Here is a 26,335-nt window from a genome sequence, read left to right as displayed (position 1 = left end):
GTTCTCTACATCGATTCTTTAGCACCCTCCTATGGCATGCTCTTGATAGCCAATCGTCCAGGTAGGGAAACACATGTACTCCCAGGGAGTCTGACTGCGATGCTGTGACTACTGCCAAGACATTTGGTGAAGACCCTGGGTGTAAATGAGAGGCCAAGAGAATGCAGTACTGAAAGCGATGCTTCCAATGACTGTCCAGAGCGCAGACAATTGTTTTTCTGAATCATAGAAACATAGAAAAATGTAGGCAGATTAAGATCATATGGCCTACCCAGTATGCCTATCCATGCCATCTACTCTCCTATCACTCCCTTAGAGACCCTATGTACTTGTCCAAAGCTCTCTTGAATTCAAATACTGTTGTTGTTTTTTTTTGCCTCTATCACTTCCACCAGAAGGCTATTTCACAAATTCACCAACCTTTATGTGAAGAATTATTTCTTCAGGTTACCTGAGTCTATCCCCTTTTACCTTTCATCCAGAGATTCCTTTCAATTGAAAGACTCGCCTCCTGCGCATTTATGCCACATAGGCATTTAAATGCCTCTATCATACCTCCCCCCTCTGCTGCCTTTCTTCCATGGGGAGAAGAGTGTCCAGGGAAACCATCCTAAACTTCTTTGACCAACTATTCGCTCGGGGCCCTTAGGTCTAGGATGGGACAAATTCCTTCAGTTTTCTTTGTAGCAAAAGAAGTACCTGGCATAGAATCCCTGTTCCTCCTGTCTTGGTGGAACAGGTTCGACCGCGTGGGCCTGGAGAAGAGCAAAGTTCCGCTGCAAGTATCCGCTTGTGCCGAGCAGCGACAAGAGATGTTCATGGTGGGCAATTTGGAGGTGTTTGTTGCAAAGAGTATCTATCTCACTTGGAATATCTGGAGCACCCACCAGTCAGTGTTTTCCCTACCGGTACATCAACCAGAACGGATACTTTGACTGCAGCTATACTCCTCTGGAGCCATTGAACAGCTTGCTCTCGTTTTGGCTGGGGAACAGGCTGTGACTTCTGTAGATGGGGCTGGCAGGCCCGAGGGTGTTGGGACAAGGGCTGCTGCTGGAGATGGGCAGAAGTAGTAAACCTGTGCCTTTTAGCGTAATAGGTGCTTGAAGCCCATCAGAAAACATCCTAGTAGAGGAGTACTCAGAAGGAGACCACCGGAAAAAGGACTGAATGGTATTAGTGTGTTTTTGATGAGGTCAGCAACCTCTTTCACCTTGTACTCAAAAAGATTGTCTCTCCGGCAAGCTCTGTGCTAACCTTTCCTGAACCATAGGTTCAAGGTTAGGGGGACATAGCCATGAGAGAGTCTGGATGTAATGTCAAAAAATATTGTATCCACTAGATGTTGCAGACACTATTCCACAGGAACAGGCTGCTGAGAAATAGTGTCTGCAACCTCTAGTGCACTGTGGAACAAAGACTGCAAATAAATGCTCATATAGAGCTGGTACATAAGTACATAAGTACATAAGTAGTGCCATACTGGGAAAGACCAAAGGTCCATCTAGCCCAGCATCCTGTCACCGACAGTGGCCAATCCAGGTCAAGGGCACCTGGCACGCTCCCCAAACGTAAAAACATTCCAGACAAGTTATACCTAAAAATGCGGAATTTTTCCAAGTCCATTTAATAGCGGTCTATGGACTTGTCCTTTAGGAATCTATCTAACCCCTTTTTAAACTCCGTCAAGCTAACCGCCCGTACCACGTTCTCCGGCAACGAATTCCAGAGTCTAATTACACGTTGGGTGAAGAAAAATTTTCTCCGATTCGTTTTAAATTTACCACACTGTAGCTTCAACTCATGCCCTCTAGTCCTAGTATTTTTGGATAGCGTGAACAGTCGCTTCACATCCACCCGATCCATTCCACTCATTATTTTATACACTTCTATCATATCTCCCCTCAGCCGTCTCTTCTCCAAGCTAAAAAGCCCTAGCCTTCTCAGCCTCTCTTCATAGGAAAGTCGTCCCATCCCCACTATGGTAGTCATGGATGTAACAGACTAGAATTGAGGCCTGATAAACCTTCCTCCAAAAGGAATCTAGGGTTCAAGCCTCTCTTCCTGGGAGCGCCAAGGCACGATACCTGGAACTCCTGGCTCTTGAGAGCGGATTCCACCACCAAGGAATGGTATGGCAACTGAAACTTCTCGAATCCAGGAGCCTTCTAGATTCAAAACATGGAGAAATTAGATCTTACCTGCTAATTTGCTTTCCTTTAGTCCCTCCGGACCAGGATTGGACTGTTGGGTTGTGCCCGCCTACCAGCAGGTGGAGACTGAGAAAAAACTCTGACTCTAGAGAGCCAATAGGAGCCCTGGCCATGTGACCTTAGCCTCAGTATTTGAATAACAAAGCAGGAAAGAAAGAAAGAACTTCTGTGCCGTATGGAATCCTAGCAGCCACAAATTCCTCGGCAAAACCGAGTACTAGAGCTCACCAGCAACTCTCACCAGAGAAGTGGTATGGCCCATTTGTATTAGAGCTCGCCAGCAACTCTCACCAGAGAAGTGGCATGGCCCATTCATATTAGAGCTCGCCAGCAACTCTCACCAGAGAAGTGGCATGGCCCATTCATATTAGAGCTCACCAGCAACTCTCACCAGAGAAGTGGCATGGCCCATTCATATTAGAGCTCACCAGTAACTCTCACCAGAGAAGTGGTATGACTCACTTAAGGTTTCATATATATTCCATCAACTGAGCTCACCAGCAACTTTCACCAAAGAAGTGGTATGACCCACTTAAGGTTTCATATATATTCCATCAACTGAGCTCACCAGCAACTCTCAAAGAAGTGGTATGACCCATTAAGGTTTTATATATATATATTCCAGCAACTGAGCTCACCAGCAACTCTCGGCAGAGAAGTGGTATGACATATTTAAGGCTTTATATATATTCCAGCAACTGAACTCACCTGCAACCACCAGAGAAGTGGTATGGACCACGCAAAGTCTTTTTTTTTTTGTTTGTTTTTGTTTTTTAAACATTCCACGTGTGGTAAAGGAACGAATACACTTCCAAACTTAATAAAAGAATCTAAAGAGTTGATAGAATATGGGAGGGGCCTGGTCCAGTCCGGAGGGACTAAAGGAAAGCAAATTAGCAGGCAAGATCTAATTTCTCCTTCCTTAGCATCCCTCCGGACCGGACCAGGATTGGACTGTTGGGAAGTACCAAAGCAGTAATCTTACGGGAGGGACAGACATTGAGAATGTGGTAGAGTCCCTGAAGACACCCAAACTAGGATGAATACGAAGCCAAAGCTTGACGATCCAAGAACCGCCAATAAACTAAATAGAATGACTACAAAGCAAAAAAGCTGAAGCTGAAAAGTCCAAGCGACGCTGAACATTGTCCCCTACCAAGTGGCCGCTATATATTGTCCCCTACCGCAGCGCAAAGGACATAGAGACTCGAGAAAAAACAACTGAAAGAAGGATGACAAAGGTAGAAGCAGAGCCGCCTGGCAACAAAAAACTGCAATGAATCTACCTCAGCTGAGAAAGTGGAAACCGAAATCCTGAAGTACAATACTCCAGATATTGTAGACTATTGCTGACCTAGCAACAGATTGGAAGTATGTAAAGCCTGTCAGTGAAAAAGTACCTGATCACTAGAAGCTAACAGGTAAAAACAAGAATGCAGTTAAATACTATGCAGAAGAAGAAGGTACCTAAATCCTTGCTGCAAACTAGACTGAAGGTCCAAATAAACTGACAGCCGCTGCAGTTACCCAACATGAAAAAAAAAACATATCTCAGAGCGCAATTCAACTGAGAGAGAAAGAATCATCTGTAGCTGTTGCCTCTGCAAGCCAATCACCTGAGACTCTTGTCGTAGACCCCAATTAGTGAAAACGGGAATAAATCAACAGTAGACACTTGTTAGTACCTTTCATCTGTTAGAAACATATAGAAGTCCATAAAACACTACACAGTTCCAGGAACAACATGTATAGAATGTTTGTACGTTTAGGAATCTAGCCAGGTGCTCATGGTCTGGATTGGCCGTGGACAGAAAGGTGGGCTCAATAGGACCTTTGAGCTTTTCCCAGTGTGGAATTACATATGTACTTATGTAGTAGAACTATAAATATACATATATATTTTCACAGATGCAGCCATCAAAAAACTGGTCACTGTGTATATGCTCCCGGCATACCTGCAGGAAGAATGCTCAATCTCAACCACCAGACCACTAGTGAGAATACAGAGGCCAACTGAGCGGAGGGATTCCATCAGAGATAAATATCTGGATACGAGAGGGCATCTATCTCTGCCGCTGACAAGTCTTTTTAGCAAGAGAGTAAGCGAGGCACATGGAAGGTCAGAGCGAAAAGAAATAGTTGTAGAACTGGGACCTCCCCTTAAGGTACTATCCACTGAGAACTCTTTTTTTTTTTTTTTTTTCAATGGTCACGAAATTGACAGAGTGAAAAGCTGCCCAAAAAAGACTACCGAGACTCCAAAGCGAATGAAGAAAAATTCCTTCTTGGGAGCTAGAAAGTAAAATTTACTCTGCAAAATAGAGCAAGGTAATGGCCGAAGGCCCAAGAACATCCAGAGAAACAGAAAGTGGGACGCTTGTAGAGAAGACAAAAACAGTCTGCGCCAACTTGACTAAACAAAGAGAGAAAAAATAGAAACATGCTATGAAATCTAATGAGATCACACGAGAGCTCAAATGAGAGACCTGGCTACATGCACCCCATAACCTAGGGTGTGCCCGAAATGCACCACCCGTTGCTTGACCTGACAACTCTGCCAATAAGACTGTCTGAAATGAACCAGACATCTATGGAAAGGATGAAACGACGAGACGTAGTTTCATGAGCGCCGCTGCTAATACGACCATAACTTAAGAAAAAAGTGCGCGGAGCCGACACGAGACCGAAGAGCAGGGCAAGAAAACTGGTAATGAGGACCTTATCATCCTCGTATCACGGACATTACTCCTCCTATACTGAGATGTACTAAGATGTACCGACCCACATCCATAAGAAATGAATGTGGTACTTGCAACCTGGATTGACCACAACTGAGAACAGGATGCTGGGCTTAATGGACTCTTAGACTTTCCCCGTATGACCATACTCATATACTAATAGCAAAAATGCACAGGAAGTGAAAGAATCCCCTTCCAATTGAAAGGAAGGTCTGGAATGAGGACATATAGAATGAAAATGAAAGGATCACCATATGTTGAGCGTGGACTGAGACACACTGGCCTTTAATTTTACCGGATCTCCCCAAACCTCGTATCATGTCATGCCTCCTTCCTCACTGAGATGTACAGAGATGAACAGATGCACACTCACAAGATATGAATGTGGTATTTGTAATCTGGATTGACCCCATCTGAAAACAGGATGGGGACTCTTGGCCTTTCCCATTATGGCAACACTTATGCCCTTATGGCAAAAAATGCACAGAAAATGAGTGAATCTCCTTCCAAGAGAAAAAAACTCTGGAGAGAGGAAGAATAAAATGAAAATGAAAAAGAATAGACTTGGAAAATACCTATTACGGAAAAGGTGGTGAATTTGTGCCACAGGAGACAAGACTGTATCTGACGTCAAGAAAGCTTGAAACAAGACCCTAAAATCTGTAAGGAAGAGAAAGGGATAGCAGATGTTATGGATGGTCATACTGGACAAAACCAGAATGTTTACCATGTGCCCAGGCTGCATAGATAGAGGAAACAAAAATACAAGTAGATGGCGTGAGGACCTCCCACTATCCTTAAGTGGGAGAAAATGCAAATTGACCTGATAACTTTACTCCCTAAGTGGACATATATCTTGTAAGTCCTAGAAGAAAACTAAGATAACACATGAGAAACTCCAAGACAGTTGGAAAGTAGAGAAGACGTGAATAAAACATGCCTTCTAAAGCATCTGAGAAAACTGGGTGCTCGGTAGACAGGACTGAGTCTCCTAGAATATGAGAACCATCTGAACCATGTAGCCTATGCAGCTGTCATCTGCTATGCCAAAGAGAACGCATAGCCATGAAAGAAAATTGCTGAAAGGAAGTAAGACCTTATGTCTAGAATTGCAAAGTACGCAACAATTGAGTATCAGACAATGTATTTCATTGCACATGGCATCTGAACCATATAGCCTAGGCTCTAGAGAACGTTTGTTAAGATCTTAAAACACTGTATAAGAACATAGCCACGGAGGAAAATTTCCTGAAAGGAATTAAGATCTTATGTCCAGCATTGTAAAGTACCAAACAATGGCACCTGAACCAGATTGCCTATGCCATAGAAAATGTTTGTTAAGTTCTTAAAACACTGTATAACATCATAGCCATAAAGGGAAATGCTTGAAAGGAACTAAGATATTATGGCCAGATTTATAAAGTACTAATTAATTGACTATTAGACAATGTAGTCCTATTCACCAGGAAATGAGAAAGACACAGAGTGACACACACTGGACCTCCATAAAAACTGCGCTAGACAATAGCAAAGACCTTTCCTCCAAACATCACACACAAGGGAAAGGAATAGGAAATTGGTTATTTTGGAGCTGAGATATAATTTAATTCGCCCCATTGTCTAAAACAGAGAATTCCCGACTCAGCTGCACTTTGAATCGGAGTCTTGCCAAGAACAAAGAAATCGCCAACTGAGCTGCACTTTAATTCACAACATTGCTAGCAACCAAAAAGTCCCCAACAGAGAAAAAACAGAGGGAAAAACAAAATGAGTGCCATTCGCATCGTAACATTTCGGTTTTTTTTTTTTTTTTTTTTTTTTAATAGCTTGAAAAATACATGTCAAAATTAATTGCGGGGAAAATATACTACCAATTGCCCCAACTACCGGAGAAACAATATCTCCTTTCCATTGCACAAACAGCCAAACACAGTAAAAGCAGAAAACGCTGCCGCGTCAAGGGAAATTGCAGCTGCAGGCAAACAATGGCGGCCAAGCGTGCCAAAATGAGAAGAATAAAGTTCGGGGGAGAAAACCACTGACCAGACCGACGAAGAAGCAGGAAATCCGTGCCGTTGAAAAACAGATAACCTCCGATGCCGCACAAAAACATGGTTTAGCCTCTGGCCCGACAGGAAACCGTCAATACAGCTCCCAAGCTATACAGACCTGTCCAAGAGCGAGCACAGCGCTTAACAGTTCGCGCCCTCTCTCTCTCTTTTTTTTTTTTTTTTTACAACTACCCCGCCCGCTAACAACGCCGGATAGCAGAGGAAAAATAATGAAGATAACAAAAAACCGCCGATTAAAGTCACAGACGCTGACTTTTCACTTTTTTATTTTTTTTTTTTTTAAATAGCTCCGCCAGAAAAGAAAATAAAGACTCTTCAAACAGAATAAGACAGAAGAGCTACCTGCTCGTTATAAGACTGGGGAAAGCAAAAACTACTTCCTTTAAATTCCTTTCATTTGAATTAATTTTTTTAATTTTCTTTTACTTGATTTAATTCTTTAAAAAACAGCTGCCTATTAAAAAGTGGCTGTCTCTCCCAAAGACGGTACACCTTTCCAGAGAAAGGGACGGCCCTTCCCTGCTAAGCCAGGGAGATGGGGAGGAAGGGGGGTGGACTCGAGACACCCGAGTTTAACACCCCAGAGGCTGTCAAAGAAAGAAAAGAAACCCTGTCAAGCCTCTAATTACGATTCCAGGCACAGAAAAAGTATTATAAATATATCTGTAATATCTTATAGAGAAAAAGAGAGAGAGAGACTAATGGGCTCACTTCCTACCTGCTGGGAGACTGAGAAAATACTGAGGCTAAGGTCACATGGCCAGGGCTCCTATTGGCTCTCTAGAGTCAGAGTTTTTTCTCAGTCTCCACCTGCTGGTAGGCGGGCACAACCCAACAGTCCAATCCTGGTCCGGTCCGGAGGGATGCTAAGGAAAGAATCCATTTTCTTTGGTGCAGCTTACAGAGAGGAGTCTCAGAATTCTTCATCTGTGCAGCACACCTGTCACAGCATCTCTGGGAAGAGAATCAAACTCTAGGATCTCAAATAACTCAGCCTTAGCTTCATTTCCAACTTAAAGGGAATGATCTCCGCCATTTATCCAGTCAATACTGTGGTAACAAATCACCCATTATTATACTGTTGCCAAATTTGCAAGCTTTCTTAATTTCTGTAAACATTTCTTCATCCAGCAGTTCGTTCTGTGCTGGCAGACAGTAATAGAACACTACCAGAATACTCCTTCCCTTCACACATGGAATTTCTATCCATAAAAGATTCTACACTTCTATCCATTCATGTAGAATATTAATTTTGTTTGACTCAATTCCCTCTAACATATAGCACAACCCCCTCCAAATTGATCCACTATCATTGCAATATAATGTGTACCCTGTTAACAGTGTCCCACTGATAGACATCTTAGAGATCTGGTGGAAGGAGGGTGAACTCTTCATTTAGTGCTACCTACTCTAACGCGACATCTTATTTTATAGGCATTTGTATACAGACACTTAAAATTCATGTTTTCCTTGCATCTACAAGCTGCTTAAAAGTTGACAGGGATAATGTGCATCCTTTACTCTGCTCGCCACTTAAACACTTCTGCCTTTCTTTCATTATTGTTGAAACATCTCTATTGGGATTCCCTACACATCCTGTTTCTACAGTATCCTTCAAGAATACTCCACACCGAACCATAAGCTTATGGGCGACTGTCAGACTCCTTCCCTTTTTTGGTTTAAAAGCTGCGCTCTCTCTCCTTTTTAAATATGTTGTTGCTAGCAGCTTGGTTCCAACCTTTTGAAATAAGCTCTTTTTCCCAGAATGTTGCCCAGTTCCTAAAAAATCTAAATCTCTCATCCCTGCACCACTGTCTCAACCATGCGAGACTTCGGAACTCTGCCTGCCTCTTGGGTCCTGCATGTGAAATGGGGAGCATTTCTGAAAATGCTACCCTGAAGGATCTGGATTTCAGCTTTCTACCTCAGAGCTGAAATTTGGCTTCCAGAACTTCCCTCCCACATTTTCACATCATTGGTACTCACATGTACCAAGACAGCCAAATCCTCCTTGCACCACCTAAAATCCTATATAGGTAATGAATGCGGTCCGACACCTTTGCACCAGGCAAGCTTGTGACCAAGCAATCCTCATGTCCACCAACCACTCAGCTATCTACATGCTTAATGATAGAAATCACCAACTACAACAGCTGTCCTAACCTTTCTGCCCTGGGAAGAGACGACATCCTTGATGCCAGATGATATTGCATCCCCTAGTAGGCAGGTCCTGGTTAGAGGATTAAGTCCTACTTCACCAGGGTGATGCTCTCCTTTTAGTAGACCTCCATCTTCCAAGGCAGCAGGGGCTGCCACACTGGAGGCGAGAGACTTCTCTACAATGTCCCTGTAGGTCTCTATGTACCTCTGACTCCCTCAGCTCTTTCGAGTCTGCTACTCTAGTCTCAAGAGAACTGACTCATTCTCTGAGAATGAGTTCTTTATTTATTGGGATTTATTAACTGCCTTTATGAAGAGATTCACCCAAGGCAATGTACAGCAGGTACAGTTTAACATAAAACTTACAATGTTAACAGCATAATAGTAAAATAACAAAAAAATAAATACAATAAATGAGGTAAACGTGAAAACAGTAAATTGAAACCCAATAATAGAACTATGTGAAAGTGTCAAAAATATACCATTTAACAGCACTGGAATTCAAATACCAGAGATAATACATTAGCATAATACTAATGATACACCTAATAAGCATGCATTAGAACATTTAAGTAACAGATGTGATGCTAAACATTTTCTACAATACGGATTACCATATAGCTGAGCGAACAAGAGCAGATATATGATGGAAACAAAATGTAAGAAAGTCAGTTGAGATAATTTGATGGTTAGACAAAATTAAGGCAAGGACTTCGTATAGCTTTGCATTGAGCACACACATATAGGGCTAGATTCTATAAATGCCACCTGAAAAATCCACACAGAAAAAAATACACCTAGGCATAAAGTACACTGAACTTTAGGCGTACTTTATAGAATAAGCCTAAATTTCTGAACATATTATAGAATACTAGTAAAAAAGGACCGTTTCAGCTTTTAAGGAAACGGGCGCTAGCAAGGTTTTCCTCGTAGTGTGTATGTTTGAGAGAGTGTGTGTGTGTGAGAGAGAAAGTGACTGTGCAAGTGTGTGTGTGTGTCAGAGAGAGTGTGAGATTGGGTGCGACTGTGTCTGTGAGAGAGTGTGTGTGTCAGAATGACAGTGTGTGCGAGTGCATATGTGAGACACAGCGAGACCGAGTTTGTTGAACCCCTTCCACCCCTGTCTGAGTACCTGAAATCCCCCCCCCCACTTCTTCACATGTGAGTTCCAGGACCCCCCCTGCCACTTCTTCCCATCCCCCCTCTCCCCTTCCAACTCCGCCTCTCCCCCCTCTCTGAGTTCCAGGACCCCCTCCCCCTATCCCCCGATCCAGGACCCCCCTCCCCTTCCAGTTGATTTCCAGGAATCCCCCCCCGTGTCGTTTCATGACCCCCTTCCCCCTCCCCTCTCCTGTCATTTCAGGACCCCTCCTCCTGCACGTTTTTACCTCCCGCACGCTTCACACAGCCTCTTCTTTTGCTTGTTTCAGCTGTTCCTGTGGTCCCGCCCTCAAGGGCGGGACCACACGAACAGGTGAAACAGAAGCGAAAGGACACCCATCCCCCCCCCCGTGTCGTTCATGAGCCCCCCCCTTCCCTCCACTGTCGTTTCAGGACCCCCTCCCCACCTCCCGCACATTTTTACCTCCTGCACTGTAGGGACGCCGGTTCACACAGCCTCTTCTATCGCTTCTGTTTCAGCTGTTCGTGTGGTCCCGCCCTCAAGGGCGGGACCACACGAACAGCAGAAACAGAAGCGATAGAAGAGGCTGTGTGTTGCGGATGACGTCACTGATCTACTACCGGAATCAGACCACGGAGCCACGGTCCCAGGCAGAGACTGAACGTTGGAGGTGAGAATTATTATATAGGATGTCAAGTGCCTGTCAACGTGATGGAATTGTCGCGGGCAGTTACACCAAGTTGGTGTAAATCCCAACAGCTAAATTTGGCACAGATTGGGTGCATTCTGTAACAACATGCATAGATTTGAGAAACATCCACAATCCACCCATTCCTCGCCCCCTTTCAACTATGGGGCTTAGAATTTCCGCACATCACTTTATAGAATACTTTTAGACAGTTCTGCACGTAAATTCTAATTAATGCCAATAATTAACTGGCAATTATCAGAGCTGACTAGCATGTTAAAATGTGCGCACAAGTCTGGAATACGACCGGATTTGAGTGCACAACTGAGTCGCACTATACAGAATCTGGGGGATAACTTATTAACTGGGAGATCATCATACATATGAACTCAATGGAAAAGACTGGATAGCATCCCTCTCGCTGCTGGACTGCGGTCTGCATCTTAGTATTAACATATTAGACAAAATTCAGTATAAACAAAATGTTCATGATAAAATGTTTAATGACAAAAATTGCTTTTAAAAAGGTCACCATGCTATGAAAGGCTCACCAAACAATAACTGAAAGATAACACAAGCAAGCATATCAACAAACAGTTTACCAAAAGCAAAGCATATCCCACAGACAAAGCTATATGACGCTCAGTCCCTTTTCTGGGTAAATAAATCCATTTACAACTTAATCAATACCTATTCGGAGAGGTACAGGTTAACTGATGTGACAATCCACAAAGCTAATTTTATATATGTATATTCCATTTTAGAACGATATCATATAGGCCCCTCTATTAGTGAAGTGTTTGGGGTTTTGCTATACTGTATGGGGGGCATCTGCAAAGATTTCTAAATCCACATTGATTAGTCATCACCTTATCAAAATTCCATGCTCAAAGCATGGCACAAGGTATTTAAAACATTCAACACAGGTAGATAATTAAAAAAAAAAGAATGGAACTTACAAATACAATAAAATACTATATTACTTTAGCTGAGTTATCATTTGCACAAATACTAACAGTTTAGTAACAATATCAAGAACCGACTACACTGAATAGAATCATTTAACATTTCCAACAGCCACTACCATACAAAGCCCTGGAGTTAACTAAAAGGAAACAAGCTACTGCCACTAGCACTACCAAGGAGGTTTAATTAACAGGAGATGGCAGGAGCATGCTTGGCCCATTATTCTGCCTGAAACCAGCAGGCAGAGCTTGCCGCTATTCAAAGTAATGTATTTTGAGTGCATCAAGATGGTGGTTTCTGTGAGGGAAGCAATCAAACCTCCTTGGGTATAGACAGCTTTAGCTTGTCACCTGATGCCATCTCCTATCAAATCAAACCTCATTGGGCACCATCATGTCCTAAAGGTTTCGTCCCCACTATGTAGAATTAGCAGAATCCAGGTTCTGCATGACAGACACTACCAAAACAATAATTTTATCTTGCCTGTACCTGCTAATTTACACAAACTTTAAAGAAAAAAAAAGTAATATGTTCAAGACAAAAATTATTTACTCTCATCTCTCCAGAATCACAGGAATGGTTATGCTCCATTTCTTTTTTTTTTGGCTAGCGCCTTCACCTGGAGTTATCTTTCAAAAGGAATTAGGGCAGATCTAATCCTAAAGGATTTAAACAGGCCCTTTGATAGACACTGGGAGGGGAAGAAGATTAAAATTATTAGATCTGTGAACCGCTTTATTCTGATAACGTTAAAGCAGTATATGAAATTTTAAACAAATCTCCATGTTTTTGCATGGCTTTCCTTAAACAAATAAATCTTTCTTTAAAGATACACCCACTATAATAACCTTGCGTTGTTCTAATATATTGCATCTTTTTCAGCACCACAGAAAATAAGATGGTAACTCAAATGGAATCAGAATACCTTGCTGTATGTTAAGTTTTGTTAAAGGGGGTAAAGAATAATGGAGGTTAACAGAATGGTAATTATAGCCCATGAATCTGCCGCATGTCTATGCGGATCTCTGGCGCGGTTACTCAGAGATACGCTTGAGATGTTGCGCCAGGGTTTCTCAGGGCCACTTCCCTACAGTGACGAAAATCGCTATTTTAAATACAACTCCTCCCAGGCCGAAGCCGGGAGGAGAGAGCCCGACGAGCCAGGGAACAGTATATAACCGAGGCCCTCACACCGCCGGCGAAAACAGATCCAAGAAACGTGCCGGCAGCTGCTTCACAACGGCAGGAAGAGGAAGACGGATAACGTGACCATGCGACCCAGCCTACATTAGGCCCCAGGACAGCATGGCTTGGTAGAGAACAGAACTTCCACTCACGGTGTGCTGCGGTCGCTGTACTCGTTGGCGACGGTCTCGATGCCTCCAGCCCGGGCCACGGCGACGTAACAGCTCTGGAAACCGACATCAAAGCCTACCACAGACATATTCGCTGCGCTGGGAAGGTGGCGGGGGCGGACTGACTAGATGCCGTTAGACGGCAGAGGCGCTCACGAAGGCCAGCTCCAGCAGGACGCGAGAATTCAGACAGCACTGTAGAGAACGGGCGCTTCCTCGAAGGGGCGAGAATAACTGACTCCACACCGCACGGGCACGCTCCGCGGCTCAAAAGCAAAAAACCGGCCGCTACACTGCTCACAAATCTCGAAAGATCTCGCAGCCTCTGTGACAGGACCAAGGGGCAGAGAGAGAGGGGCGGGGGCTCGAGGACATCATAGTCTCGCGAGACCCTTGCGTCATCACTTACGTGTAATCCTCGGAGGAAGGGGGTTGGGCCGAAGCTCGCGTCGGTTTTGCACCTTCAACCCCCCCGACAAACCCCGCCCTTTGCTTTCGTTCAGGTGCGCATTAATGCTTTGTACCGTACGTATTTATCCACTTTCCATTATTCATTATTGCTGCCGTTGCCGTGGAAACTCTGAGGGGAGGGGAGACATGGAGTTCCGCGTGGGTTTCGTCATCTTCCGCAGTGAACGCATGGGGGGGGGGGGGGGGGAAGAGGTGGTGTCTTGGTGTGTGCGGCAGCGGCACTGCGTGCTCTTTAAGCACGGGACGGGTTGAAGTGGATGAAAGACCGGTAAATTGGTCTTATCTACCAAAGGTAGATCGCAAAGGTGCCAGGGCTGTGGGTGGGTGAGCACTTCCAATTAGTAAGAAACATAACGGCAGATAAAGGAGTGGCCTAGTGGTTAGGGTGGTGGACTTTAGTCCTGGAAAACTGAGGCCCAGATGCATCAACCAAACGTCAAAATATAAAAAACGTAAAAGTCTTTAACGAATTTAAAAAAACGAACAATGCACCAAAAAAACGTCGCACATGTTCGGTGCGGTATTTGAAAGTACAATGCATCAAACTGGTGGAATCCCCGTCGGTAATCGGCCCCTAAAGCATGCGCAGAGCAGCCAAGCCTTATGCTGGCTGCTCTGCGCATGCCACAAACGTCAAACCCCCCCCCCCCAAAAAAAACACAAACACGTGGATCGGGAGGGAGCAAAGGCGCTCGTCAGGAGCGTCCTGTATGTATGGCCTTGCCCCCCCACCCCTGCCCGTGTTCGCCACTGCTCGGTGGCATTCCTGGGGGGGGGGGTGCAGTCGGCCCCGGGTGCACGCCGCTGGGGGGGGGGGTTGGTTACTGGACAACACAATCACTCCACGTATTGCTGATTGCTCCCTAGGCTTGCTGCGGTAGAGAATGACACGATGGGGACAGGCACAGAGCCCACGGGGCAGGGATGGGGACAGACCCGTGAGGACGGGGACAAACTTTGCCCCGGTGTCACATTCTACTTTCAAGCCTGTTAATAAACTGGACAATTATTTATATTTGATTGATGCAGACAATATTTTTATTTTTTGGAAAAACAAGCAAACATGCTGGCTACAGCTAGCAAAATTTGCATGGGGGATCCTGTACATCCTGCTACCAGCACATCTTCTGTAGAGAGGTGTGGTAGCCGTGCTAGTCCACTTTTAAAGGTAATCAACAGAAATAACACATGGAAAAGAAAATAAGATGATACCTTTTTTATTGGAAATAACAATACATTTCTTGATTACCTTTCGAAGGTTGCCATTCTTTGTCAGATTGGAAATAAGCAAGTCATAGGGTAAAATCACAACTTTCCAGCAAACAAAAGAAAATTCTGTACCATCTTACTCCAATAGAAAGAGCGGCCATAAGAACTCTACAAACTAACCCACACATTATCATCAAACTTGCAGACAAAGGAGGCTCAGTGGTGATTATGGACAGAAAAATACATTGAAGAAGGGCACAGACAGCTCTCAGACAATACATACTAAAGGAAAGTAACCGAGGATCCCACACAGGATTATACAAAGCAGCTGAAAGACCTGATCAGAACATTTCCTAAACAAGTACAGCCACATCTGAAGAAACTCATACCAAACCAGCCTTCTGTAGGCACATTCTATATGCTACCCAAAATCCACAAACCTGGAAACCCTGACAGACCAATCATATTGGGTACTGGCACACTCACGGAGGAAATATCTGGACTCATAGAGGGAATTCTGAAACCTCTCGTGCATAAAACAGCTTCATACAAGACACACAGACTTCTGAATAAATTGAAAAATATCAAGCAATTACCACCAAATACCCTTCTGGTCACAATGGATGTAGAATCACTATACAGCAACATTCCCTATGCAGATGGCATAGCTGCATGTGAGAAACTCCTAAAAACATCCACACTGGACCATAAATACTCACCAGGAGCCATTACAAAACTAATCAAATTTATTTTAACTCACAACTATTTCCGCTTTAACAATGATATCTATCTACAAATAATGGGCACTGCGATGGGCACCAGGACAGCACCCCAATATGCCAACCTCTTTATGGCTGAGCTGCAAGAGACATTTCTGAATACATACCAGGCCAAACCCCTAAAATACTACCGGTACATTGATGACATTTTTATGATTTGGACTGTAGGGTATGTTCTATATAAGAGGTACTTAGCTGACAGAACACTACTAAATAGCAATATCCTGGACTCATGTCTAGGGAGCGTACCTCTTTATCCCAATGACAAGCTAGCTGTGCTGGAAAAAGGAATGATGCCACAGAAGGCATATATATATTATTATGTAAAGAAAAATATATGTATAAAAATAGTTCTGCAGCAAAATGCAAAGCAAAATACAATAACTTGCTATACAAAGTGATTATAACCAAAATATAGGTAATGACATATGATTATCCTAATGGATTAACTAAATGAGTGATTACACAACCAATTACAGTACTGAAATCCTAATGATTAGCATCAGAAGTTATACCACACGTCTTATGCAAAATACCGTAGCAGCTAAATTCACAGACCATAAGTCATGACATAACCCATCTGTCACATAATAAAGACAAGGACTAATTATCCCCCTGGCCATAGGAATAATCCTGATCTCACCCTGCAGTCTGTGGCAGACTTCTAATGGTTCTGAAGCGGATTTTTCCTCTAGACTCGAGCTGAATTCTCAGCGAGCCTCTTAGTCCAGGAATAAGGTCCGAGATTTGAATTCTAGATGCAAAAGGTACAGTCTTAGATAAGGCCTGATATTGTAGCTGAGCAGGCCCTGTCAGTTGGTTACAAGGCACGCAGTTCACTGGTGTTAGGAAAATCAGTCTCTGGCTCTTTTGAGCGTTCTGTTTGCCTGCAAATCCTCTGGTCGTCTCCTTTCTTCCTTTCTCTTCAGTCCAAACTTTTTTGGTATCCAAGGGTCAGATGATACCTGTGGACCAATCACATACAGTGACATAATGTACAGCCAGCTTCATGGTCAAGAAGCGAGCCTTTGTTCAATGGCATGCAAACTCCCTGTCTGCTCAGGTACTCCTGGAGCCCTGTGTTTCTCTCCTACAATCTTCCCAGGAGATAGCAGCCAGTTTGCAACACAGAATATGTCCTTGGATGAAATCATCTTGCAATGCTCAGCAGTAAAATCCATATTGTTATAGGCCAAGACCAGCAAAGGTGAGATCCCAGTTAAATACCCCTATAGGACTGAGGGGGAAGAAACTCTGAAACAATTTTACAATTCCTTCAATACATACCATCCTACAATCAGATTCAAAATTGACTACTCCCCAGAGAAAGTCAATTTTTTGGACACCACAGTCTCAATCAGCGATGGATATATACAAACATCCATATACAAGAAACCCACAGACAAATGCAGCTACCTCCACAACTCCAGCTTCCACCCTTCACATACAAAAAGATCCATTATTTACAGCCAAGCCACAAGATACCACCATATCTGCTCTGACCCAGGGGACAGAGACAGACACCTTGAAACCCTGACTGCATCCTTCGAACAGAAAGGCTACAACCCCAAAATAATCTCCAAGAATATTGCCTCCTCCCTCAAAACACCCAGGGAAAATCTGTTACAGTACAAAGAAAAAAAAGCCACACACAGAATTCCCCATATAGTGACATACAACCCAGAGCTGGAAAAATTAAGAAAAATCATAAAAGATCTGCAGCCTCTACTCCAGGAGGATGAATTACTGAGATATTCCCATCCCCACCAGTGTTGGCCTTCCGACAGCCACCCAACTTAAAACACAAGCTAATTAGATGTAAGCTCCCAACACAGACTCAAAAAGAAAAGAATGACACACATCCTTGCAATATATCCAGCTGCAAACTATGCCAAAACATTTCGCAGGACCCACGGTCATTCATAAAGGAAAAATATTCAACATTAAGGCATCTTTCACGTGCTTATCTTTATACAGGAACGTAAGACCTTTGAAGTCAGAATGATTAAATATTTTGACACCCACCAGACAGGACTTAACAAAGATCTGGGTTTTCTAGCCCATTATAAACCATAAAATTGTACTGCTTTGAAAATCGTACTTTGTCACCCTCCTGTCTCTATGCATATCTCACCTGTCTCTCACCTATCCACCCCATCCTGTTAGACTGTCACTGGAATGCTTTGATGTTTCACTTACATATACTGTCATCTACCAACATTTGCTTATTTCCGATCTGACAAGAAGGGCAACCTTCAAAAGCTAATCAAGAAATGTATTAAGTTATGTCCAATAAAAAAGGTATCATCTTATTTTCTTTTCCATGTTTTATTTTGTTTTATTTCTATTGAGCACATCTTCTGAAACATCTTCTATTGCAGGAGGGACTGTGGAAGACAGGGGAGCTAGACTGAGAGGCAGATGCAGCAAACCAAACGTAAAAAAATCTAAATCGTTAAAGTCCCTAACGATTTTAAAATAACGAAAATGCACCAAAAAAAAGTCACACATGCTGAGATCGGTATTGAAACGTACAATGTACCAAAGAATCACAATACACATCGTAATCGGCCCCCAAATCATGCGCAGAGCAGCCAAGCGTTATGTTAGCTGCTCTGCGCATGCCACAAACAGTCAAAACACAGTCAAATCACAAGCACATGGCTCCCAAATCAAATCAAAACAAAAATTAAAAAAAGGGTCGGGAGGGGGCAAGGGCGCTCATCAGGAGCGTCCTGTACGGACGGCCTTTCCCCCCCCCCCCCCCCGCTGCTCGCCACTTTCCGCCGCTCCCCCCACCTGAAAAAGCAAAATGCTAGCTGCCCCGGTCCCCCTCCCTTCCTCACTACTCTGTCACCTCAGCTCCGCCTCCCGACATCCTCCGTCCTGTGCCCCGCCCCCTTTTGGGGTCGTCGCCGCCATTCCCTCTTCCATCGGGCCCCCCTCCCTCTTACCGGGCCCGTGCAGCGCCTCTCTCCTCTGTCCAAAGGCGCTGCACGGGCAAGAAGACAGCTGATGCCTGCCTTCGCCCAGCTTCGATGGCGCGTCTTTTCCTCCTGCTGGGCCCGCCCCTGTCTGACGTCAGTAACCTACGTAGGTTACTGACGTCAGACAGGGGCGGGCCCAGCAGGAGAAAGACGCGCCATCGAAGCTGGGCGAAGGCAGGCATCAGCTGTCTTCTTGCCCGTGCAGCGCCTTCGGACAGAGGAGAGAGGCGCTGCACGGGCCCGGTAAGAGGGAGGGGGGCCCGATGGAAGAGGGGAATGGCGGCGACGACCCCAAAAGGGGGCGGGGCACAGGACGGAGGATGTCGGGAGGCGGAGCTGAGGTGAGAGAGTAGTGAGGAAGGGAGGGGGGCAGGGGCTGCTCGAATTTTGCTTTTTCGGGGTGGGGGGAGCGGCGGAAAGTGGCGAGCAGCGGGGGGGGGGGCAAGGCCGTCCGTACAGGACGCTCCTGATGAGCGCCCTTGCCCCCTCCCGATCCTTTTTTTATTTTTATTTATTTTTGTTTTTCTGACGTCCTTTGGACCAATCACAGCGCTTTTAGCTCTGCTAATGCGCTGGGATTGGCTCAAAGTTTGTTTATTTTTTCTCTTAATGATTTTTCCTGCCACAGAGCTGACCTAACGAGTGGTCCAGACCTCTCGTTAGTTTTCCTGCCTTTTTCCTGCGTAAAGGCAATCGGAAAAGGTTAGTGCATGTCGTTTCAATGGGGTTTTCACACTAATTGCTCATCTCCATTCCGTTTTCGTTAGCTGCTGGCTTCCTCGGTAAAAGCCCTTTGATGCATGCAACGGATCAAATTTTCCTCGTTGGAGAGTCATTAAAGGCTCATTTAGCTTTAGTGCATCTGCCTCTGAATCCTGAGATTGATGCCTTATTCATCCACAGATTAAAAAAATCATAACAGTGCTTCATAGGGCATATTTCTCCCCTCTAGGCATACGGAAAGGGTTATATTTGTACCCCTGGACATTTTAACAGGTGGATTAGGATTCTTTGGGGTAGCAGAAGTCAGCTATGTTGGGGTTGGAAGGGTAGAGGGTGGTGGTGGTAGTGTTATTATAGCTGCTAGTTGTTATTGTTTTCTATTTGTTATTTATACACAACAGTTGCACAGTATATTGTTCCTTTTTATAAGTTAATTAAACAATTTAAATATAAAATCATAAGTGTTCGAGGCTTCTGCAGATGAGAACAGAGCCCACGGGGACAGGACCTGAACCTGCGGGGATGGAGACAGGGCCTGTGGGGATAGGGTGGGAACGGAGACAGAACCCATGGGGACAAATTTCATCGCAGTGTCATTCTCTATGCTGCGACTGCTTCTTATACCATCTTCTTCCTCAAGTGTGCCCACTCTTGTTACTTAACATTATCTTCAACGTTCACAAAGCTATTGAACAGGACTGATCATTGCCTTCTTTTCTTTACGTCATAACCCTTCAATGTATGCTGCTTGGAAAAAGAGCCCCTTCTGTACACTTGAACAAGAAGAGACAGTCCCTGCTTGACAGAGCTTACAATCTAATTAGGACAGACAAACAGGACAAATAAGGGAATTACTAAGGTGGGAATGATAAAACATGGGTACTGAACAAGTGAGTAAGGGTTAGGAGTTAAAAGCAGCATCAAAAGGTGGGCTTTTAGCCTATAGTTGAAGACTACCAGAGATGGAACTTGATGTACCAGCTCAGGAAGTCTATTCCAGGTGTATGGTGCTGCAAGATAAAAGGAACGGCATGTGGAGTTAGCAGTGGAGGAGAAGGGTGCAGATAAGAGAGTTTTACCTAGTTAATGTAGTTGGAGGAGTGTAAGGAGAGAGGTACTGAGGAGCTGCAAAGTGAATGCACTTGTACATCAATAAGAAGAGTTTGAAACTATATATGGAAACGGATAGGGGCCAATGAAGTGAGTTGAGGAGAGGGCTAATATGAGCATAGTGACACTGGTGAAATATAAGTTGTGCATCAGAATTTTGAACAGATTGAAGGGGAGAGAGATGGCTAAGTGGGAGACCTGTGAGAAGCAAGTTGCAATAGTCTAAGTGAGAGGTGATAAGGGCGCCAGAGACACCATCAGTGTTTGCTCCTCAGTTTTGTTTTTGGGGGGGGGGGGGGGGGTTCATCATGAAATACCACCTGTATACCACTGTTCTTTTTCACTGATATTGGATATTACTCCAAGAAGATGCATATTGGATTTACATTTGGATAATAAAGTGAGCCAGTTTACATCATTCTGCTTTGTGGTATGGCTCCTTCCGTCCTCTTTTTTTTTTAGCACTGGTGTAGACTTTTTACCATTTGGTAAGCTTTTAATGTCTTCCTGCAGCTAATCACTCCTAAGATATTAACTAGGCACCCAGATAGAGAGAGAGTGTGTGAGTGTGTGTGTGGGGGGGTTATTATTATTTTAGACTTGGCTCACACCTTCTCCGTAGTACTTCAACATGTGTTACATTTTTTTGTTCCTAAGGTGATAATTGATTTGCCTAAGGTCATTCTTTATGAAATAATACATGATGTCATGCTTTATCCTCATATCCTACTAGCTGAAGATTTTCTTGATCTGTCCCAGGTTTTCCCGAGTTCTGTTACTATTTTGATCTCCACCACTACACAGGGAGCCTGATCCAGTTATCCTCTTCTGTTTTCTAATGTTCTCAGTCTGAGTTGTATACCAGGTGGTACAAGAGATGGGCACCCTAGGTGATTCTTCAGGCTTACACCATCTCCACCCCACAAATAACTTACAGATCCATAGTTCACTGGCACCTCCCTCCAAATTTTTTTATAATTAAACTCTACGATCATGATATAAAGACTCTAACTGGACATCATCCTCCAAATTTTATATTTGGTGCCCACAGTTTGCACACACAAATTTGGGTGTGTGCAGTTTGAGTAGTGAGCCAATTAATGCCAATAAATATGCATGAGATTGATTTGTATAGACTGCCTCCATTGTATACAAATCTTTTTCATGCATGTTCATTGTGGATGTCCTGAAAACCTGACTAGCAAAGGGGTACTCCAGGACCGACAAGGGAAACACTGGTTTATAGAGTAGTGCTCGGTTCCCATTTTTTTTCAGCATCCAAATTTGAGCATCATTTACTGAATCTATAGTTATAGTTCAAACAAAATTCTTACAAAGCAAATTTGAAAATTTGAGATGTCACAGTGAACAAAACCGGGACATGACATCTCCCCCTCTCCCCAGTTTCAAAATTAATAAACAAATACAATTTAAAAAAGGAAATAAGTTGATAAGTTTGTCAAAAATGTATTGTTAATCCAATAAAAATAGTATCACCTTTCCTTTTTTTTTAAATTTGTAATTATTGGGGGGAATTCAATAAATGGCAACCAAAGTTAGGCATCAGGATGATCCGCGCTAAGCTAGTATTTTGTAAAGGGCGCTCTGCGCAGAACAACTTTTACAGAATACTAGCTTAGTGCTGATGTCGCGCCTAACTTTGAGCACGAGCATTTATGCCTGCCAAAAGCATGCTATGAATGCTCGTGCCCAACCGATGGTAGGCGTAAATGTAAGTATTCTATAACATTGCGCCTAATTTCCAGGTATGCCCCTCCCGTAGCCACACCCCTTTGTTCAATTTTAGTTGCACATCTTATAGAATAGGGTATAGGGCAAATCTGCACATAACTCCTAATTGCTGCCAATTAAAAGTGCTTTTTAATGCCAATAATTGATTAGCTAATTAGGCAATAACAATTAGTTTACACATGGATCTGGGATTTACGCCTAACTTTGAGCAACCTATACAGAATCCGGCAGATTTAAGTGGACTAATCCATCAACCACACCAGTAGTTCAAAAGAAGATAAATGTATCTGTGTTTTACACTGCTATAAATAAATCCTCTCTAATAGCAGTCACAGAAATCCCTGTTACATTATAAATAGCATATCAGATCATAAATTGTGTGGGTCACTGTGCTATTCCTGGCTGATCAAAAAGAAAGTAGCCTGCGTTTTGTTGAGCTCAATAGTGTGGGCTTGTCCAGAGGCTTCTGTTTCCAAAAAGGGTGCATTCATGTCACACCTCACATGCTTTCCAAAGCACTGGACTTCTTTCATGGAACAGAGACCAGTGTGTCAGCCTTCAATGCCAGGAGTATAGACTGAATTTTCTTCTCGCTCCCCCCTCTCCTGCAAAAAAAAAAAATATATATATATATCTAAGCAAGAAACAGACATTTACTTGCAAAGGCACAAAATCTTGAAATACAGACTGACTTTATTTAATTGATTTATATGTTCTTTAATGTTTCAGAATATTACAGTTTAAAATATTTGATAATTTAACATTATTGAAAAGCAATATACTCATTCTGTAAGTACTTGAAATATTATCAGTATAATACTGAGGAAGAGAATGTAAGCTTCAAAAGCCAAGAAATAAATGGTTTTGTTTCCAGCAGCTCTGTGCTTCACAAAATAAATAAAAAAAATATCTGACTGCTCCCATAGTAATTATGCCTGTACAGTAAATACAAAACAGCAGTGACCTCAGAAAAGGAAAATTAATCCCTGTCAAGTTAAGCTGTGCATCAGCCGCCCGTGCTGCTTTCTGACTCTCATCCTTCCAGTGAGTCCTTCCCTCCTTTCTGTCTCTGTCAGCCTTCCACAGCCCTGAGCTCCCTCCTTTTTTCTTCTTCTTTTTTTTTATCTCTCACATACTCTCAGCCTTACCTTTTTTCTCATATAGTCTGCATTGGTAGCCTGCTTCTTCATGAGACATTAGTAAAGTAGGAGGCAGAGCCAATGCAAGCAGTAAGCACAATGTTTTTGCTGGCCCTGTGTCGCTACTGTTTACCTGGATGCTCTGGGCTGGGGTGGCAATGAGCTGATTATGTGCTGTCTTATCAGACTGCAGCTGGAGCCAGCGTCCAATTATTCCACCCTAGTTATGACTCTGCAGACATATGCCAAATATCCACATACTTACAATAACTTCTCACAATAGGACGCTGCCCAACATTACAAACTTCGTGAGCATACGGAAAGAGAACCAAAGAAACCAATAGGGGTATTAATGCCATTTAAAGTTAGGCTCTGGGATGATCTGTGCTAAGCACTAATTCTATAATCAGCAATTACATACGTACTTGCCGTTCCAGAATACTAGCCTAACTCCACAGTTATGTCCTAATGTTAAATGCTTGCGCCTAACTGTTGGTAGTTAAGTGCATAATTGCTAGTATTCTAGAGCCCCTGACCAATCCGTGCCCCCCCTTGCAGTTGTGTGCTATGGATTATGGATACACAAATGGTAGAATACTAAGGGCAGTTATGTTCATTACTGCAAATTAGTGCCAGTTACCATCAATTAAAGCCAGTTATTGGTTATGCCATTAGCAGCTAATTAGTAAATTACGCACATACTGACGCTTGTCTATACCTTGTATGCCCAATTTGTATGCTATGGGAGGATTCTATATATGCAGCTAAAAAATCCATGCGGAAAACATGTCCACCTAAGCCTATTCTACAAGCCATGCTTAGATTTGGCGCGGTATAGAGAATACACTTAGGCAAAAATCATACCTAACTCTATGCACCTCCATTTACACCAACGAAAACATGGCATAAATCCCTGTGTAAATTTAGGCGCACTGGGCCATATTCTATAACTGTATATGTACATTTTGGAATGCCCACGAAATGCCCATTTCCCTGCCCATAACCACGCCCCTTTTTGGCTGTGTGCATTAGAAGTTAGGCACACTGTGTTACAGAATATGCTTAGCAGTTGTGCGCGAAAATTTTAATTATTGTCAAGTAGTGCTCATTATTGCTTAAGTGCTGTTATCAACGCTGATTGGTTTTGTTAAGCCAATTAAGTTACACGTGTTGTTACAGAATATGCTTGGATTTCAGCGCAAAATTGTACACAGAGGGCATTTCTATAACACAGCACTTACATTTACATGTCACCTGCACACAGATACACAAAATAGTGACACTTTCATGGATAAGTGAACACCTATGCACATCAGTGGTAGCAGAATAACTAAGCACTGTTCTGTGAAGGTAAGTGTAAGAGGCATACCCCCAGGTTCTATAAATTTAAGCATGCTCCTGAGATGTGTGTGCAATTAACTGGATTAATGAAATCTTAATCATCAGTGACAAGCAAAAAAGCCCATTTCGGAACAATGAAACGGGCCCTAGGAAGGCTGTCATCTAAGCGTTTTTTTGCATCTCTCCCCTGCCCTCCCCTCCATGTTGAGCGATTCTCCCCTCCCCTCCATGTCCAGCGATTCTCCCCTCCCAGCAATTCTCCCATCCCATCTCATCCATGTCCAGCAATCCTCCACTCCCCTCCATACCTGAGGTCGCAGCGGCGGCAGGCTCGGCTCGCGTTGCCTCCAGCCTTCCCTCTCAGTGTCCTGCCCTCCTCTGATGTCATTTTGTCTTTCCTCGAGGGCGGGATATAGAGGGAAGGGAACGCTGGAGGCGAGCTGACGTAAGCTCATTAGCATATGGTTACGACCCCAGCGAGCCAGCCATCCAGGGACGCAGATTGACCAATTATTATATAGAGAGATGACATTAGTTGGCACCAATTAGAATTTGCACCTACATCCCATAGCACGTATCTCAGAAGGGGCTGTGGACAGGGGAGGGCATAGGTGTGTCAGGGCATTTCAAAAAGTTGTGAATAATGCATGTACACCATGTTTCAGCACGCGCAAGTCTGGCACCCAAAGTTAGGACGTGGGAATCAGCGAACACACTTAGGGGTAAATTCTATATCTGGCATCTAAAAAATTAGTGCCAAAATATACCCACTTAAGTGGTATTCTATAAGCCACGCCTAAAGTTCTGCGCGGTTTATAGAACAATGCTTAAGCATTATCGTTCTGCGTAAATTTGGGCGCCACCATTTACACTAATGAAAAGTAGTGCAAATGCCCACACCTAAATTATGCAGAGGGACTTTATTCTGTAATTGCACTCATAACTGAAAACTTTGCCACTGAAATAACCATGACCATCCCCTTTCCATGCCCCCATTTTTTGCGCCGCATCTATAATCAGGCACGTAACACCCAATTAAATCTAGTGCCAATAATTGCTTGTTAAAAAGCCTGTCGGCACTAATTGGCTCATTATTCAATTAAATTTAATGCACAAATCAAGATCGTGCTTAAATTTGCACACGCAATTTTTGGCGACCTTTATAGAATTAGGGGGTTAACACTAATCTTTTCCGGCATCCATTTTTGAGCGTGATTTATAGAACCCAGCCTTTAGTGCATAACTATAAGAGGGTGTACATGTGGGCAGGGCTCCCACTTACCCGATATGGTACATTATGCACATCCTTGCCACCTTTATATGTTAGACCAGGTCTATGGCTGGCATAAATGTGGGCCTGGAAACGTAAGGCATGTCGATGCCAGGTTACATGTGTAATTTAACAGTATCTGGGTACCCCGATGCTCTTATAGAAAAGGCTTTTAACGTCATGGCATCGAGGCACCTAAAAGGAGGTGCCTGGTTATAGAACTGCCCCCTTAGTGCGGT

At 43.5% G+C, this 26,335-nt stretch overlaps 1 protein-coding gene across 1 annotated transcript in view; it reads right to left on the bottom strand.

The window, feature by feature from the left end:
* HSPA4 (heat shock protein family A (Hsp70) member 4) overlaps positions 1–13,670 on the bottom strand; it is a 122,385-nt gene extending 108,715 nt beyond the window's left edge. Inside the window, exon 1 of the mRNA XM_030211745.1 lies at positions 13,298–13,670. Coding sequence (XP_030067605.1) covers positions 13,298–13,404 — 107 coding nt within the window. The 5' untranslated portion in view covers positions 13,405–13,670. The remainder of the gene's footprint in view (positions 1–13,297) is intronic.
* Positions 13,671–26,335: the final 12,665 nt, after the last annotated feature.

The sequence above is a fragment of the Microcaecilia unicolor genome, chromosome 8 (assembly GCF_901765095.1).
Source record: "Microcaecilia unicolor chromosome 8, aMicUni1.1, whole genome shotgun sequence".
Classification (NCBI taxonomy): domain Eukaryota; kingdom Metazoa; phylum Chordata; class Amphibia; order Gymnophiona; family Siphonopidae; genus Microcaecilia; species Microcaecilia unicolor.
Note: the sequence above shows the minus strand (reverse complement) of the source record. Positions and strands in the feature narration are given on the sequence as shown.